Here is a 13607-nt window from a genome sequence, read left to right as displayed (position 1 = left end):
TTTGACTACGGTAAAGGCTGAACCAAAAGTGGTCATTTAATTTTCACTATGAGGCATGCATTTGGTCAAAATATAAACCAGGCAACCAACTTTACAATAAGTTGTGTCCCAAATAGGAGCTATTAGGATTCTTTTGAAGGCAAGTGACAGAAACTCAACTCAAACTGTCCTAAGTTAAAAAAAAAAAAAGACATTTGGCTCATGGTAAGTGACAAGCATTCAAGTACAGCCACATCCAAGGGTTCATGTAAGGTTGGCAAGACTTAGTCTCTCTCCATTTTTGGCTCTGCTGTTCTTTATACTGGCTCTGTTTGAGCGGGTTCTTCCTATTTGATAGCAATCAATTCCAGACTTACACAGGGTAGCAACCCTCCATCCCTCCAGGAAAGGACAGAGCTCTGTTTTCAATCATTTCAAGCACCTCTCAGGACTGCATTTGCCTACCTTAGGAGCACATCTCTCACCAGTGTGGTTCAGGGTAATTGTATATGCTGATCGGCCAGACTTGGATCATATTGTGTCCGGAATTGGTGGGTTCTTGGTCTTGCTGACTTCAAGAATGAAGCCACGGACAGTCGCGGTGAATGTTACAGCTTTTAAAGGCGGTGGCATCTGGAGTTGTTCATTCCTCCCGGTGGGTTCATGGTCTCATTGGCTTCAGGAGTGAAGCTGCAGACCTTTGTGGTATTACAACTCATGAATGAGGCGTGGACACAAAAAGTGAGCAGCAGCAAGATTAAAAAGACCGAAGGAACAAACCTCCCACAGCGTGAAAAAGGATGACAGCGGCTGCCACGGCTGGGTCACGCATCCTGCTTTTATTCCCTTATCTGACCTCACCCACATCCTGCTGATTGGTCCATTTTACAGAGAACTGATTGGTCCATGTTAACAGGGTGCTGATTGGTGTGTATACAATCCTCTAGCTAGACATAAAAGTTCTCCAAGTCCTCACCAGCTTGACTAGACACAGAGCACTGACTGGTGCATTTACAAACCTTGAGCTAGACACAGGGTACAGATTGGTGTGTTTACAAACTTTGAGTTAGACACAGAGTGCTGATTGGTGTATTTACAATCCTTTAGCTAGACATAAACGTTCTCCAGGTCCCTACCAGATTAGCTAGATACAGAGTGCCGATTGGTGCAACCATGAACCCCAAGCTAGACACAGAGTGCTGATTGGTGCATATACAATCCTCTGGCTAGACATAAAAGTTCTCCAAGTTCCCACCCGACTCAGGAGCCCAGCTGCCTTGCCTAGTGGATCCCGCACTAGGGCTGTGGGCGGAGCTGCCCGCCAGTCCTGCCCCGCACCTGCACTCCTCAGTCGTTGGGTGGTTGATGGGACCTGGTTCCGCGGAGCAGGGGGCAGCACCTCTAGGGGAGACTCCAGCATGGGCATGGCGGGCTGCAGTGCTGGGGGACCGGTGAGAATTCCAGCCTGGCAGGCCGGCAGTGTTGGGTGACCCTGCGCACCCTCCACAGCTACTGGCCCAGGTGCTAAGCCTCCCGCCCGCGCCTCTCCCTCCATACCTCCCTGCCAGCAGAGGGAGCCAGCTCTGGCCTTGGCCAGCCCAGAGAGGGGCTCCCACAGTGCAGTGGCGGGCTGAAAGGCTCCTCAAGTGTGGCCAAAGCAGACGCCCAGGCCGAGGAGGCACTGAGAGTGAGCCAGGGCTGCCAGCACGCTGTCACCTCTCAATATGTCTATCATTGGAGATAGGGGTTGGTGTCAATCCCACCAGAGAGAAGTTAGGGTAATACTCTATAGGAAAAACTACAGTAGCTACTAAAAAGGGGGAACAGATACTGTATAAGCATATGCAGATTTCACTGGATAGGCAGCAGATTTCACTGAATGGACAACTGCCATGGAACTCAGAATACATTTTCTCCCAGAAACAAGGCAAACAGAAAATTGTGGCCAGTTTCCCAAACAAGTCTCATGAGACTGTTTAGGAAGAATGGAAAGGAAACTCTGGCAATGACAATAGTCTTATTTCTAGGAAGAAGCCCTATTTTCCTAATTTCCTTTCCTCATGGACGTTTCCTACAGACACAGCAAGTGACAAAATTTCAAAACAGTTTTGTCAGCATCCTCCCACATCTGTACCTCTCCCTCTCACACACCAGTGAGCCTCTACAGTGACACTACGGGTCCCCTACTCTTACCTCTTATACCCCCTCCACTCCCCATTTATTCCATTCTCAGAAATAGTTTCCCTTTGCTGCCATGTTCTCATTCTCTCAATACAAATGATTTCAGCTGAACAGAAGTAACCACCAATTAGAATCAATGTATGAACAATGAATAATATAAATTATGCTTACTAACCTCAGTAATTATCTAATTGGTAGGTTTTAAACAGTATTACAAAGAGAAGCAAACAATATGAGGCAAGAAACGACCTTGTAGAGACACATCAATCTTTCCTGAGAGTTTTTTGCTTCATTTTGTTTTGTTTTGAGATGGAGACTTGCTGTGTTACCCAGGCAAAAGCAGGAGTTCAGTGGTGCAGTTATAGCTCAATGCAACCTCAAACTGCTGGGTTCAAGCGATCCTCCTGCCTCAGCCTCCTGAGTCACTAGGACTACACGTGTGCACCATCGTGCCCTGCCTAATTTTTTCTTTTTAGTCTTTGTAGGTTCTTCTAAGAACCTAAAAATGTTTTGTTAGAACAGTATAAATGCATGATGAACTAGAGCCTTTAATCAACTCTGCAATACTGAATCACTACTAAGAATCTTTCTAGAAATCTTTTGTCCCATTCTGTATGGGAAAAGCACAGTGGCCAAGAATGACCAACTGCCTTGTTTTTAGGGACAGCACTTGACATCTATCCTAGGATTCTTGGCCCTAATGTCCCTATAAATTCAAAGAACATGACTGTATGTATCAAGGGGCCCCATTTAATATTCAGAAAGAAGATAATATCCAAAGAAACCAGAAACTTTCATCGAATAAGGATTTAAGAACAATACTATATAAAGACATGAAGATGGCCCTGTAGTTTCCCTCTAACCGTGGAATTGGTTGATATTGACTGATCGTCTGCATGAAACTATTTCAGTTAGCATCATTTCAGTCAAAAGGTAGTTAATTTCAACCTAAGAACTACTCACATTTTCTCCATTACATTCACTAAATTAATGAACTTTGACTTTCAGAAAGGCTATTTGAGGGCATTTTAAAATACAGTAGTAGTCTTATTTTGAGAGAACAGAACAAAAAGAGGATTTTTATGGTCAAGCCAGGGCAGAAAACTATATATATTCCAAATTACCCCTAAAAAATCTTCAATCTCCAGGATCCAGCTCTGAAAAGACAAGAACTAAGTGTTCTTTTCGCATTTAGGTGTAGTCTCCATTTTCCAGGAACAGTAGAGACCTAGGACTAGTTTGAACTAGGGGAAAGCAATGGGGTAAAGGGAGTATTACTTTCTTGTGGCAAAGCATTTAAGTGAATTTGCACTACACTGTCACCCTTCTTATATAAACAGAACAGTTTCTAGTGTCCATGAGATTCAATAAGCTTAGGCTTATTATCAAGATAATCTAGACTTTAAAATTCAGTCTGAGTTTCATGCAAGCTCTCTCCTATTGCACTAACTGGAAGAATGGAATCAAATGTCTCATAATGTTTTTCTGTCAATTAGGTGGAATTTGTTCAAGAACTCCCAAAGACAATCACTGGGAAAATCAAACACAATGTTTTAAGAGACCAAGAATAGGGATGAACATAGCTTGATTAAAAAAACTGAAGGATTAAGTAGTAATATGATTGCTTTCTCTCATTATTTGTTCCTGATAATTCCGTGACTACTCTCTTAAAATGATTAAGATCCTTACTGGTTGAAGTTTTTGTTTTCTACTTAGCTAAAAAATTAAAAAATAAAAGTCTAAAAATATATGGATGAAAATTGTTTTAATAACCAAACTGACAAAGGTAATAATGGTTTCTAGTGTTTAAAATAGGAGTCAAATGATTACTTAGAAAAAGAAAGTGCACAATGAATCTGTATTTTGTGCCTGATTAAAAATAAAGATATACCCTAAATGTTCAAGACAATTTCTTCTGCTTAACAACTTTATAAGACCAAACTTTAAGACATTTAAAATACTGTTAAAATGAGGAGTATAAATAATTCAAAAATCAGTAAGTGAATTTAATGAAAGTACTGTATTACTGTGGCTCATTTTGAAGCAAATTAACTGTAAAATATCTGAAACTTGGATTTAAGGATCAAGGGTAATTAATAAATTTTCTATACTTTTTAGATTCATGTCCATGACTTTTTATAATTTGACATATAAACATCTTTCATGATATATATATATACACACTACATATACACTATATGTATATATACTATAAAGCAACAGATTTACTAAGAGTCAGAAAGAAAGAAAAAGTACAGAACACCAATTTTAGGGAACAAATTTATTTTGATTTTTCTGAAAATATCAGAACTATGAAAAACAAGCTTGATATTTGGCTGTACCAAAAGCAAAATACAAGTAAAAATAACATTTGAAAACCATGTTTAACCTTAGAGAATCATGTTTTAAAATACAAACTTTAACATTCTTTCCTCTATGGAACTAAACATTTTCTAAACGACAAGACTGTAGTTTTATTTTTTTTTTTTAACTGACGTAATTTTTTAAAAGAAAAAACAAAAGGGGAATAAAAAGCACTTACTTCCTACTCTGGAATCTCGTCATTTATAAAATAACATGCTCAAATGTCAGTGAAAATAAACAGTTGATAAACCTGAAAACAACTATTTTAATGAGTTCAGGTTACAACCGAACACAGGATTTTGTAACTGGGAAAGAATAGTTTGTGTAACAACTGAGTCTTACCAAACACAAATAAATATAAAAGGCAATTAAAAACAAAACTATAAAATCTAAGTCTTTCCATAAAGTAGCAGCTTTCACAAAGTAAAAACAATTTAGTTCCACAGAGTTGTATGTTCTGTAGGCATATGGCCAGTTTTTTTCCGAGTCCTTTTGTCTTGCACTATCAAAATAGAATCTTTGTCTTGGAGCAAGTCTGCTGAAGAAGGCACCAAAATCCTATCCTCCCTATTCCCCTAAATGATATTAATAATCCTCTTATCAATCATTTCAAAGTAACTTCAATGTCATTAAGAATTAACATTTGAAATATGTAAAGCTACAGAAGGAAGGTCCTGCCTATTCTCTTTACCCCTCTCAAATCATTCTAGTCTAGTTTGCCAAATAGAACCACTAGCTAGGATAAAAATATATTCCCATGTTCACTAGCCATTAAATAAACATAGCCACTTGTGCAGGAACCCTAACATTTTTAGCAATTCCTAACTTTAAAACTTAAGGATATGCCCATTTCTACAAGCTAACTTTACAGCTTCTTAATATTCTTAATCTGGACAGTTTACTTTGCAGACTTTGTTGGTGTCTGCCTTTTCAATTGTTTTACCCAAAAATAGGCCTTGAAAAAACTTTCAAATTCAGGAAACCCCTGCAGAGAACCCTCATAGTATGCGAGTGTGAGCATTAACTTGAAGAATACTCTTATTTCACAGAAATTCAGGACTGTCAGACTAGGGCTGAGTTCATTCTCTTCCTTCAGAGACAAAATTTCAAGCTGAGCAGATTCATAGACAAGGGTTCCTCATACAGTTATATACTAGTGCTGGGAAAAGGAGAGAAAATGCTATTTCATTGGGTCTTGTGGTTCCTCCAGTTGGGTTAGAGAAGATTTGAGAGTTGTACCCTTCATTTTCAAGTCCAAGTGGCTGCAGAAACATTTCAAGGATTCTTCTGGCAAGGTGGCAAGTCAGTTTCCTTTTAGATCTAAGACTCTTGTCACTTTAAGAAAAAAAATTTTCTCCTGAACCTTTCAGAGACTTGTCCATGTGTTCACGTGATGAAAAACATCTGCAAAACAGGCTAGTTTCTGTAGCCATTTTTCATTTCCAAAGCACTCAGCAAAAGCTGGCTGTTTTCTTGTAAGTACTCTGGTAATTCACCTTTCAATTCAAATATCCTGTAGAGAACTCTTCCTCTGATAAGCCAATGGATGTCTGTATGGTGCGGGAGGTTTATGTGCTGTTTGTCCAGGTTTTTCTTTTGGGTGTTTTTTGTTTGTTTGTTTGCTTGTTTTTAAACATTTTTGCATAAATGGGTCTTTGACACAGGTAACCAGTTTTGTAACATTATTCAGAACGTCATTGTATCTTCAAGTTTTTGATATCAGCATCTCTGTGAAGAAAGCAGTGTGCTATAATGTCAACATCAGGATTTCTTTTTTAATAATGCAAAATGACTTATGGAGACAACCACTGATGGGGCACCAGAAGTGTAGATAACAGACCTCTGGTTATCAGATATGATGTCACAACATTATATATTGGCCTTTGTTTTGGCAGGCTCCTAGCAAAAGAAAAAGTTTTCTTTGAATTTCATCATTTATAAATCTTACAAATGCTACAGCATGACAAGTATTAGTGAAACCTGTTGACTCATCATCCTGGAGAGAGAAGCTGCCACTTTTCAGTTAATGACACAAAACCTTTTTTGCATCATATGAGATATCATCAGTAAATCAACTTACTGAGAAAATAAAGTCTTTTCAATTTTGTACTGCATCTTGCCCCAGCATTTTAATGTTATTAGATTCTCACCAACTATGCATATTTTCCTTTCCTGAGATAAGTTCTGCTACTAAATAGTTTGCTTCTTAAACCTTTTGACTAAATGTGATTTCTGAACAAAAGCCTTACTGTTTTTGTTCTGTAGTCCAAAAGCCATTTGAAAATAATGAATATCCTTTCTTGTCAAGTGGCTGTGATTTAGTTACAATTGCTAGTTTTATAAGTTGCATGCCACAGACAGTGCACAATAGGATAGGACAGCTTGGACTGAGTCCATATAAAACCCTTGAGAAGTAGCTTTCATTATAAAGACAGAATTTCTTTGTGTCCCTTGTTGCACTAGTATACTGAAGTATACTCAGAAGACTGAAATTCTTCATCACCAACCTTTTCAGAAATGTCTGTAGCTCTATGCCTAAATGGTTCTCTTCTCTCTCACATCTTGCCTTCCAAAATTGCGGCACTGGACTGTCAACTTTGTTACACACAAATGTTAAAAAATAAAAATAAAAAAATAAAAACAGACATAAACAAGAAAATCACAAAAGTACAAAAACTTCACTAAACAATTCACTTCTAACCTACATGATCCACATTTTTGCAATGTTTACAGCACAGTGGCAGCGGGACAGCTGAGCTGTGGCATGTAAAAACACCTTCCTTAGAATGAAAACTTCCCTCTGATTTTCTGCTTCACAGTCAGTTCACTCCCGTAAGTCAGCTGGCACTGCAGAAGAGGAGCCTAGGAGAGGTCAACATCCGCCTCCTCCTATCCTCCCCTCTTTGCAATAGCAGCACATGGGTCTGCCTCTACATAATACCATAAGGGCTGAAAGATCCCTAACAAAACTGTTAACAGGGCTGCGCAATCACTGTTCACTACTGTGAGAACAGCCTAATGCAGAACACAAATAAAAAACTGTTTTTAAGTCACAATTTAAGGTAAAACCCCAGCAACATCTCACAGAGCCCCAGGTGAGAAACCCACCTCCAACACCGAATGAATTCCTATGAGAGGTCATTTTCATTTGACTTGGATCCTTCTGTGGCTTGACTTGCAAGTTCAGGTTTGGCTCCTCCCTCATTTGCCACCTGCGGATTAGACGTTGGTTTTGTCTGCCCCAGCTCCTCAGTATTCTCCGGTACCTGCTGGTTATTTTTTCCTTCTGCTGTGTTGTTTTGGTCTGATTTGTCAGCAGATTCCAATTTAGCTTCTTTCCCATTTCCCTGCTTTGAGTTAAGCTGTGATGGATCCTTAGGGCTCTTCACCACCTCCTGGAGATTGTATTTTCTAAACAACATGTAATCTTTCACAACACTCAGGCAACAGACAGCTTTGATGATTTCTACTACCACCGTGTACTGTGGATTGGTGAGATCCACTTTATTTTCTGAATTGAGGGTGCACACTATTCCTGTAACAAAAACAGAAAAACACATAGCTGAGGAGGATACCGTTATGTTTGACAGATACAAAAAATCTTTTGTCTGTTTCTTGTTAAAATAAGACATATAGTAATCCACTTCTCTACGTGGACTTCAAATACTCTGAACTCTTACAATAAATAAATACAAATGAAACCCTACAACGTTTAGTAAGAATATTTTTTTCCAAACAAAAATTCAATTTTGAGTTAAAAAAGACTTTATCTAACTACCAGAAAATCTCATATCCAACATATTGAAATCAGTTGATTTAATATTATTTTAAGAACATTTTAATATATTTGTTCTACACTCAAAAATGTAAGCCTTAAATCTTTAAAAAGAAAAAAAAATCCTTTAAAAACAAGTATTTACTATTGAACGCCTACGGAAAATCACTAAGAGAAACATACCTGCCAATTCTCTGATAACTTCTTCTCTATTCACATGACTGTTATTTCGAGATTTGTACACAATCTGAAATGTCCCTTTGTTAGGAGTTTTAAACCAGGGTTCCAAAAATGTTTGTGCATATTTTTTCATATCTTCTAAAAAAGCCTTGCATGTGCCTGAGATGGGTAACATTCGTAGAATAACTCGAGTCTTCTTCTTCTTGGTTTTGTACATATCCTGGAGAATATGATGCACCAATTTCTCAGGTTCTTAAGAAAAAAAAAAAAACAGAAAAAAAAAGTTAAGAAGGTAATTTCTCAGACATCCTAAACACTGAACTCTAAAATGAATTTTCACTGGCAGTGACATAAGTTGACAGAAGAAATTCTGATAATGAATTTAAATGAATCTACCTAGTCGTTTTTCCAACTAGTATTTCTTCAGTGCCTAATATGTACTATAATGTACCTAATTTTTAACTTTTCATCATTACTGCTTGCACTAGAAATGACTGTTTAGACACTATTGTTAACATTTTTGTGACGTCCTGAGTTATCCAACCTTAACACCATGCTCTTGTTTTCCTGTAACAACTATCAGAGTACATTAAACAGTACATACTTTTTTTACCAAAAAACAAAAAAAAAAAAATTAAAAAAATCTGTGAGTCACTTTAAAAGATGTAATTAATCCATTAGCTAAGTTAGCACAGAAGTCTAAATCTCAGACCCAGGAGGAATCCCAGAACCATATTGGGCACGAGATCATGAAAGGGAGGTCCTCAGGCTGCAACCTGCCTACACACAAGTCTATTTGGGGCTGCTCTGAAAATTTTTAAATTAGTTGACCACATTGAAAAATTTAAAAACTCCAGATTTCCAACTTATTTTGAGAAATTCGAATACCTAGTCCTGCATTCCCAAAGAGCAATAACTGGCTGGAGCTGAGTAGCAGCTGCCCCTTTTAGACAGAACAGGCACTCTAGTTCTGCTTTAAGATATATACGAAGGAAGCAGCAAAGCCAGGTTTCCACTCTTAAGCCAATGCTACATCCACCACCCCATTCTACCTCTCCACAGGCCAACTGCTAATATAGTGTACAGAAGCTGCCATCAAATGATTGAGTCATGCCCAAGAAGCCATTTTGTAAGCAGTATTCCCTGAGAGAGGAATATACCCAGATGTTGTAAGATCAATAATCTTAACAAGTATTCGTCACACCTATCCCAAGTGTCCTGATGAAGACGACGTTATTTGCTCCACTTTCCACTGACTGGAATCTTCTTAGCCTCAACTCTGTAGATGCCTTAATGTCACCAACTTCTTTCTTCAAGGCAGCCTCCACATCATCATCCTCTCCCTCACTTCCAGAGGGCTGCTGATCCTTGTCTGTAAACTGTTTGCATAAAACTAATGAGCAGAAATGACACAACAGCTCACATTTAAACACTGTAAGCAATCATTTATGTGAAATCCCTTGTGGCAGGCGGCTCAGTATTGATTTTTTTTTTTTAATATGGAGTCTCGCTTTGTCTCCCAGACTGGAGTGCAGTGGTATGATCTTGGCTCGCTGCAACCTCCGCCTCCTGGGTTCAACCAATTCTCCTTCCTCAGACTCCCGAATAACTGTGATTACAGGCGCATGCCACCACGCCCAGCTAATTTTTGTATTTTTAGTAGAGATGGGCTTTCGCCATGTCAGTCAGGCTGGTCTTGAACTCCTCAGGTGATCCACTCGCCTCAGCCTCCCAAAGTGCTGGGATTACAGGCGTGAGACATCATGCCCAGCTGACTCAGTATTGATAATAAAGCCTTTTTTTACGAAACTGGGACACCACACCCTTCAAAACATGGAGCAAGGCCGGAAGTGGTCGCTCACGCCTGTAATCCCAGCATTTTGGGAGGCTGAGGCAGGCAGATCACCTGAGGTCAGGAGTTCGAGATCAGCCTAGCCAACATGGTGAAACCCCGTCTCTATTAAAAATACAAAAACTAGCCCGGTGTGGTGGCAGGCGCCTGTAATCCCAGCTACTCAGGAGACTGAGGCAGGAGAATTGCTTGAACCTAGAAGGCAATGTTGCAGTGAGCTGAGATTGCACCACTGCACTCCAGACTGGGTGACAGAGCAAGACTCTGTCTCAAAAAAATTAAAAAAAAAAAATGTGGAGGAAGAGGGAATTCCCAGATATAGTATGTAAAATTTGAAAATGTTTTCAAAAGCATCCTGACAGTTTGAGACAGAGAGAAATGTGCTGACCAGATCAATCATTTCAGGGTGGACCTTAACACCTTGACCAGGTATCTGTGTGACTGACATGACACTCTCCTTTTGGTGAGATTAGACCAAATACTTGTGGAATTCAAAAGCCTTACTCTTGTTCTATTAAGCAACAAGGCACAGAAATACTTGTTCAATAATTTTCGCCAAGCATAGTGGCTCACGCCTGTAATCCCAGTACTTTGGGGGTCAGAGATGGGCGGATCCCTTGAGCCTAGGAATTTGAGACCAGCCTGGACAACATGGCCTGAGAACCCCTCTCTACAAAAAATACAAAAAATTAGTCGGGTGTGGTGGCACATGCCTGCAGTCCCTGCTACTCGGGGGCTGAGGCACGAGGATCACTTGAGCCTCGGAGGTGGAGGTTACAGTGAACAAGATCATGCCACTGTACTCCAGTCTCCACCTTAGGTGACAAAGCAAGACCGTTTCCAAAAAAAGAATTTGCTCAAAGTACAGGAGTAGACAGGATATGTACTTGTTGCCCATTTCTCTGCCCCCCAGTGCCCAATGAAATCGCCAATCAGGCACAATAATTGTACACATTTACTGAAACTTTTATTACACACCAGTATGTACTTTATGTACATAAGCAACCCACTAGCCAGTCTTAAAAGTATTCGCCTTTTTATCTAGCTCAGCAGCATCAAATAATGTGCCCGTGTCCGAGTCCCCAGCTGGTAAAGGACGAGCCGTGAATTTAAATTCCCTCTGTATTATTAGCCTTCTTCATTTAATCCCTCACAGTGTGCATGTGGGTATTGGTCCAGATTCTAAGACAGTAATCTGATTTCCAAACAGTAAGACTTTAGGTGATAATGGTAAAAAAGTTTTTACTTTCTAAAATGTATTGTAAGTGCAGTAACTGGCATTAGTAGTAAACCTATTATTTCAAAGATATTGCTTCAGGTAAACACATTATTATTCCAACTTCACAAGGCTGTCATGAGAAATGTGTTTCTGAAAGAGCTTCAGCACACCGCCTGGCCCTCAGTGAGCTGTCCATAAGTGGGAGCTAGGCCGGGCTCAGTGGCTCACGCCTGTAATCTCAGCACTTTGAGAGGCACAGACGGGAGAATCGCTGGAGTGTAGGGTTTAGGACTACCCTGACCAAAACAGTGAGACCCCTTATCTACAAATTACAAAAATCAGCCGAGAGTGGTGGAGTGCATGCACCTGTAGTCCCAGCTACTCGGGAGGCTTAGGCAGGAGAATCGCTGGAGCCCGGGAAGTCGAGGCTCCCTTGAACTATGATCTCGCCACTGCACTCCGGCCTGGGCAACAGAGCGAGACCCTGTCTCACAAAAATAAACATAAAAGTAATGGGCGCTACCGTGGTTAATGAGGGAAAGAAAAGGTGCAAGCACTTCAAGCACAAAAAACGACACCGCCGAAGTCTGCGAACGTCTCAGGGCTAGGGACGGAAACGCCGGAGAGACCACGCCCCTACAGCCGTCACGCCGACGACCCAAAGCGCGCATGCCCATACCGACAGCCAACCCTCCAGCCTTCCCTCCTCCCGCAAGGCCTAGCAGCCCGCCCGCCCCGGTACCGGTACCTTTTCTGGCCCATACATGTCGTCGCCGTATTCGTTGAGCAGGCTGTAGGCCTCTTCCACGCACTTGCGCTCATTCATGTTGCAGGTGATGAGGATGCCCTGTAGCCCGGGCTCTAGCTGACGGGGCCCGCCAGCGTCGCAGCGCCGAGCGCGCTTGGCCAGCACATACTGAGCCTTGCCTTTGCGCTTCCCGCCGCCAGGCTGCGTAGTCGACTGGGCGGGGGCCGCCATCGTGTGCGCAAGCTGAGAGGAAAGAGAAACGTTTCTCGGCTGCTGTTGGCGTCCTCACCTGCCGCCGGCGCGAGCTGGTGACGTCAGATATGAGCGACGGCCTCCCCTAGCCCGCTTCCAAGCTTCATGCCGTGCTGCGCCGGGTCCTAAGGCCGGTCTGTATCCGTCAAAGGGGTGGAGTGACACCCGCCCAAACCCCTCCTCCTTCCCCGACTCCCAATTGCAACCTGAATCCAGTAGAGGCAGCATGGCAGCCATTCTGGACGTGGTGTCAGTGGCTCCCCACCCTTGAAGCTGGCTCCAGCCTCGTAGCTTCCTCCACCCAACCTTGGTACGTGTTCCTCCAGCCTTCCCTATAATTCTGCCAGTTACTGTGGAGGAAAAGTAAAATGTTAAATTTGAACTCAATTGAACGTAGACACAATGGTCATCAAGTCCGGAACAGGTTGCATGAGCCCCTTGAGGCATTCATTCATCCAGCACTGTTACAGATAACTCTGTGCCTGTACTTGAGTTGTTGAAAAACAGACAATCGCAAAAACAAGTTGACCTTTATGTGTTCCTTGAGCCCAGCCGTGAAGGGCCCTCGTGACTGGGCGTCATGCCAATCGACGCATTACAAAAAGAGCCAGGATGGCCGGGCGTAGTGGCTCACGCCTGTAATCACAGCACTTTGGGAGGCCAAGGCGGGCAGATCACGAGGTCAGGAGATGGAGACCAGCCTGACCAACATAGTGAAACCCCATCTCTACTAAAATGCAAAAAATTAGCCAGGCGTGGTGGCATGCACCTGTAGTCCCAACTACTCGGGAGGCTGAGTCAGGGGAATCACTCCAACTCTGGCGGCGGAGGTTGCAGTGAGCGGAGATCCTGCCGTTACACTCCATCCTGGTGACAGAGAGAGGCTCTGTCTCAAAAAAAAAAAAAAAAAAAAAAAAATGAGCCAAGGTCCCAGGCCACGCCAAAGCTTCATGAGACCTCTCCTCCTCTGTGCAGACAAGTGGCTGACTCTGGAGCCCAGGCTGTTGCTTTCTGGTATAGTGATGCATCCTCCATAGTCTGGTGCATATATATATAT

General features: G+C 41.6%; 1 protein-coding gene across 2 annotated transcripts; it reads right to left on the bottom strand.

The window, feature by feature from the left end:
- Window positions 1–4426: 4426 nt before the first annotated feature.
- Window positions 4427–12754, bottom strand: THUMPD1 (THUMP domain containing 1). Of its 2 annotated transcripts, XM_011976061.1 has the most exons (5): window positions 12299–12754; window positions 9684–9858; window positions 8483–8731; window positions 7633–8059; window positions 4427–7119 (listed from the first exon to the last, which is right to left on the bottom strand). In XM_011976061.1, the coding sequence occupies exons 1-4, from the start codon at window positions 12527–12529 to the stop codon at window positions 7653–7655; spliced, it is 1062 nt and encodes a 353-aa protein (XP_011831451.1). In that variant the 5' UTR covers window positions 12530–12754; the 3' UTR covers window positions 4427–7119; window positions 7633–7652. The 2 variants fall into 2 exon arrangements, with proteins under 2 accessions (XP_011831451.1, XP_011831450.1); XM_011976060.1 differs by having other exon boundaries at window positions 4427–8059.
- Between the last annotated feature and the right edge of the window lie 853 nt (window positions 12755–13607).

This window comes from Mandrillus leucophaeus, unplaced genomic scaffold (assembly GCF_000951045.1).
Source record: "Mandrillus leucophaeus isolate KB7577 unplaced genomic scaffold, Mleu.le_1.0 Scaffold162, whole genome shotgun sequence".
NCBI lineage: Eukaryota > Metazoa > Chordata > Mammalia > Primates > Cercopithecidae > Mandrillus > Mandrillus leucophaeus.
Note: the sequence above shows the minus strand (reverse complement) of the source record. Positions and strands in the feature narration are given on the sequence as shown.

Coding starts and splice junctions, on each gene's coding strand:
- THUMPD1 (XM_011976060.1), bottom strand. CDS start 12,529: ATGGCGGCCCCCGCCCAGTCGACTACGCAGCCTGGCGGCGGGAAGCGC. Junction 8,732..9,683: donor CATCAGGACACTTGGGATAG/GTGTGACGAATA, acceptor TTTTTTCTTAAG/AACCTGAGAAATTGGTGCAT. Junction 8,060..8,482: donor AGTTATCAGAGAATTGGCAG/GTATGTTTCTCT, acceptor TTTTTGTTACAG/GAATAGTGTGCACCCTCAAT.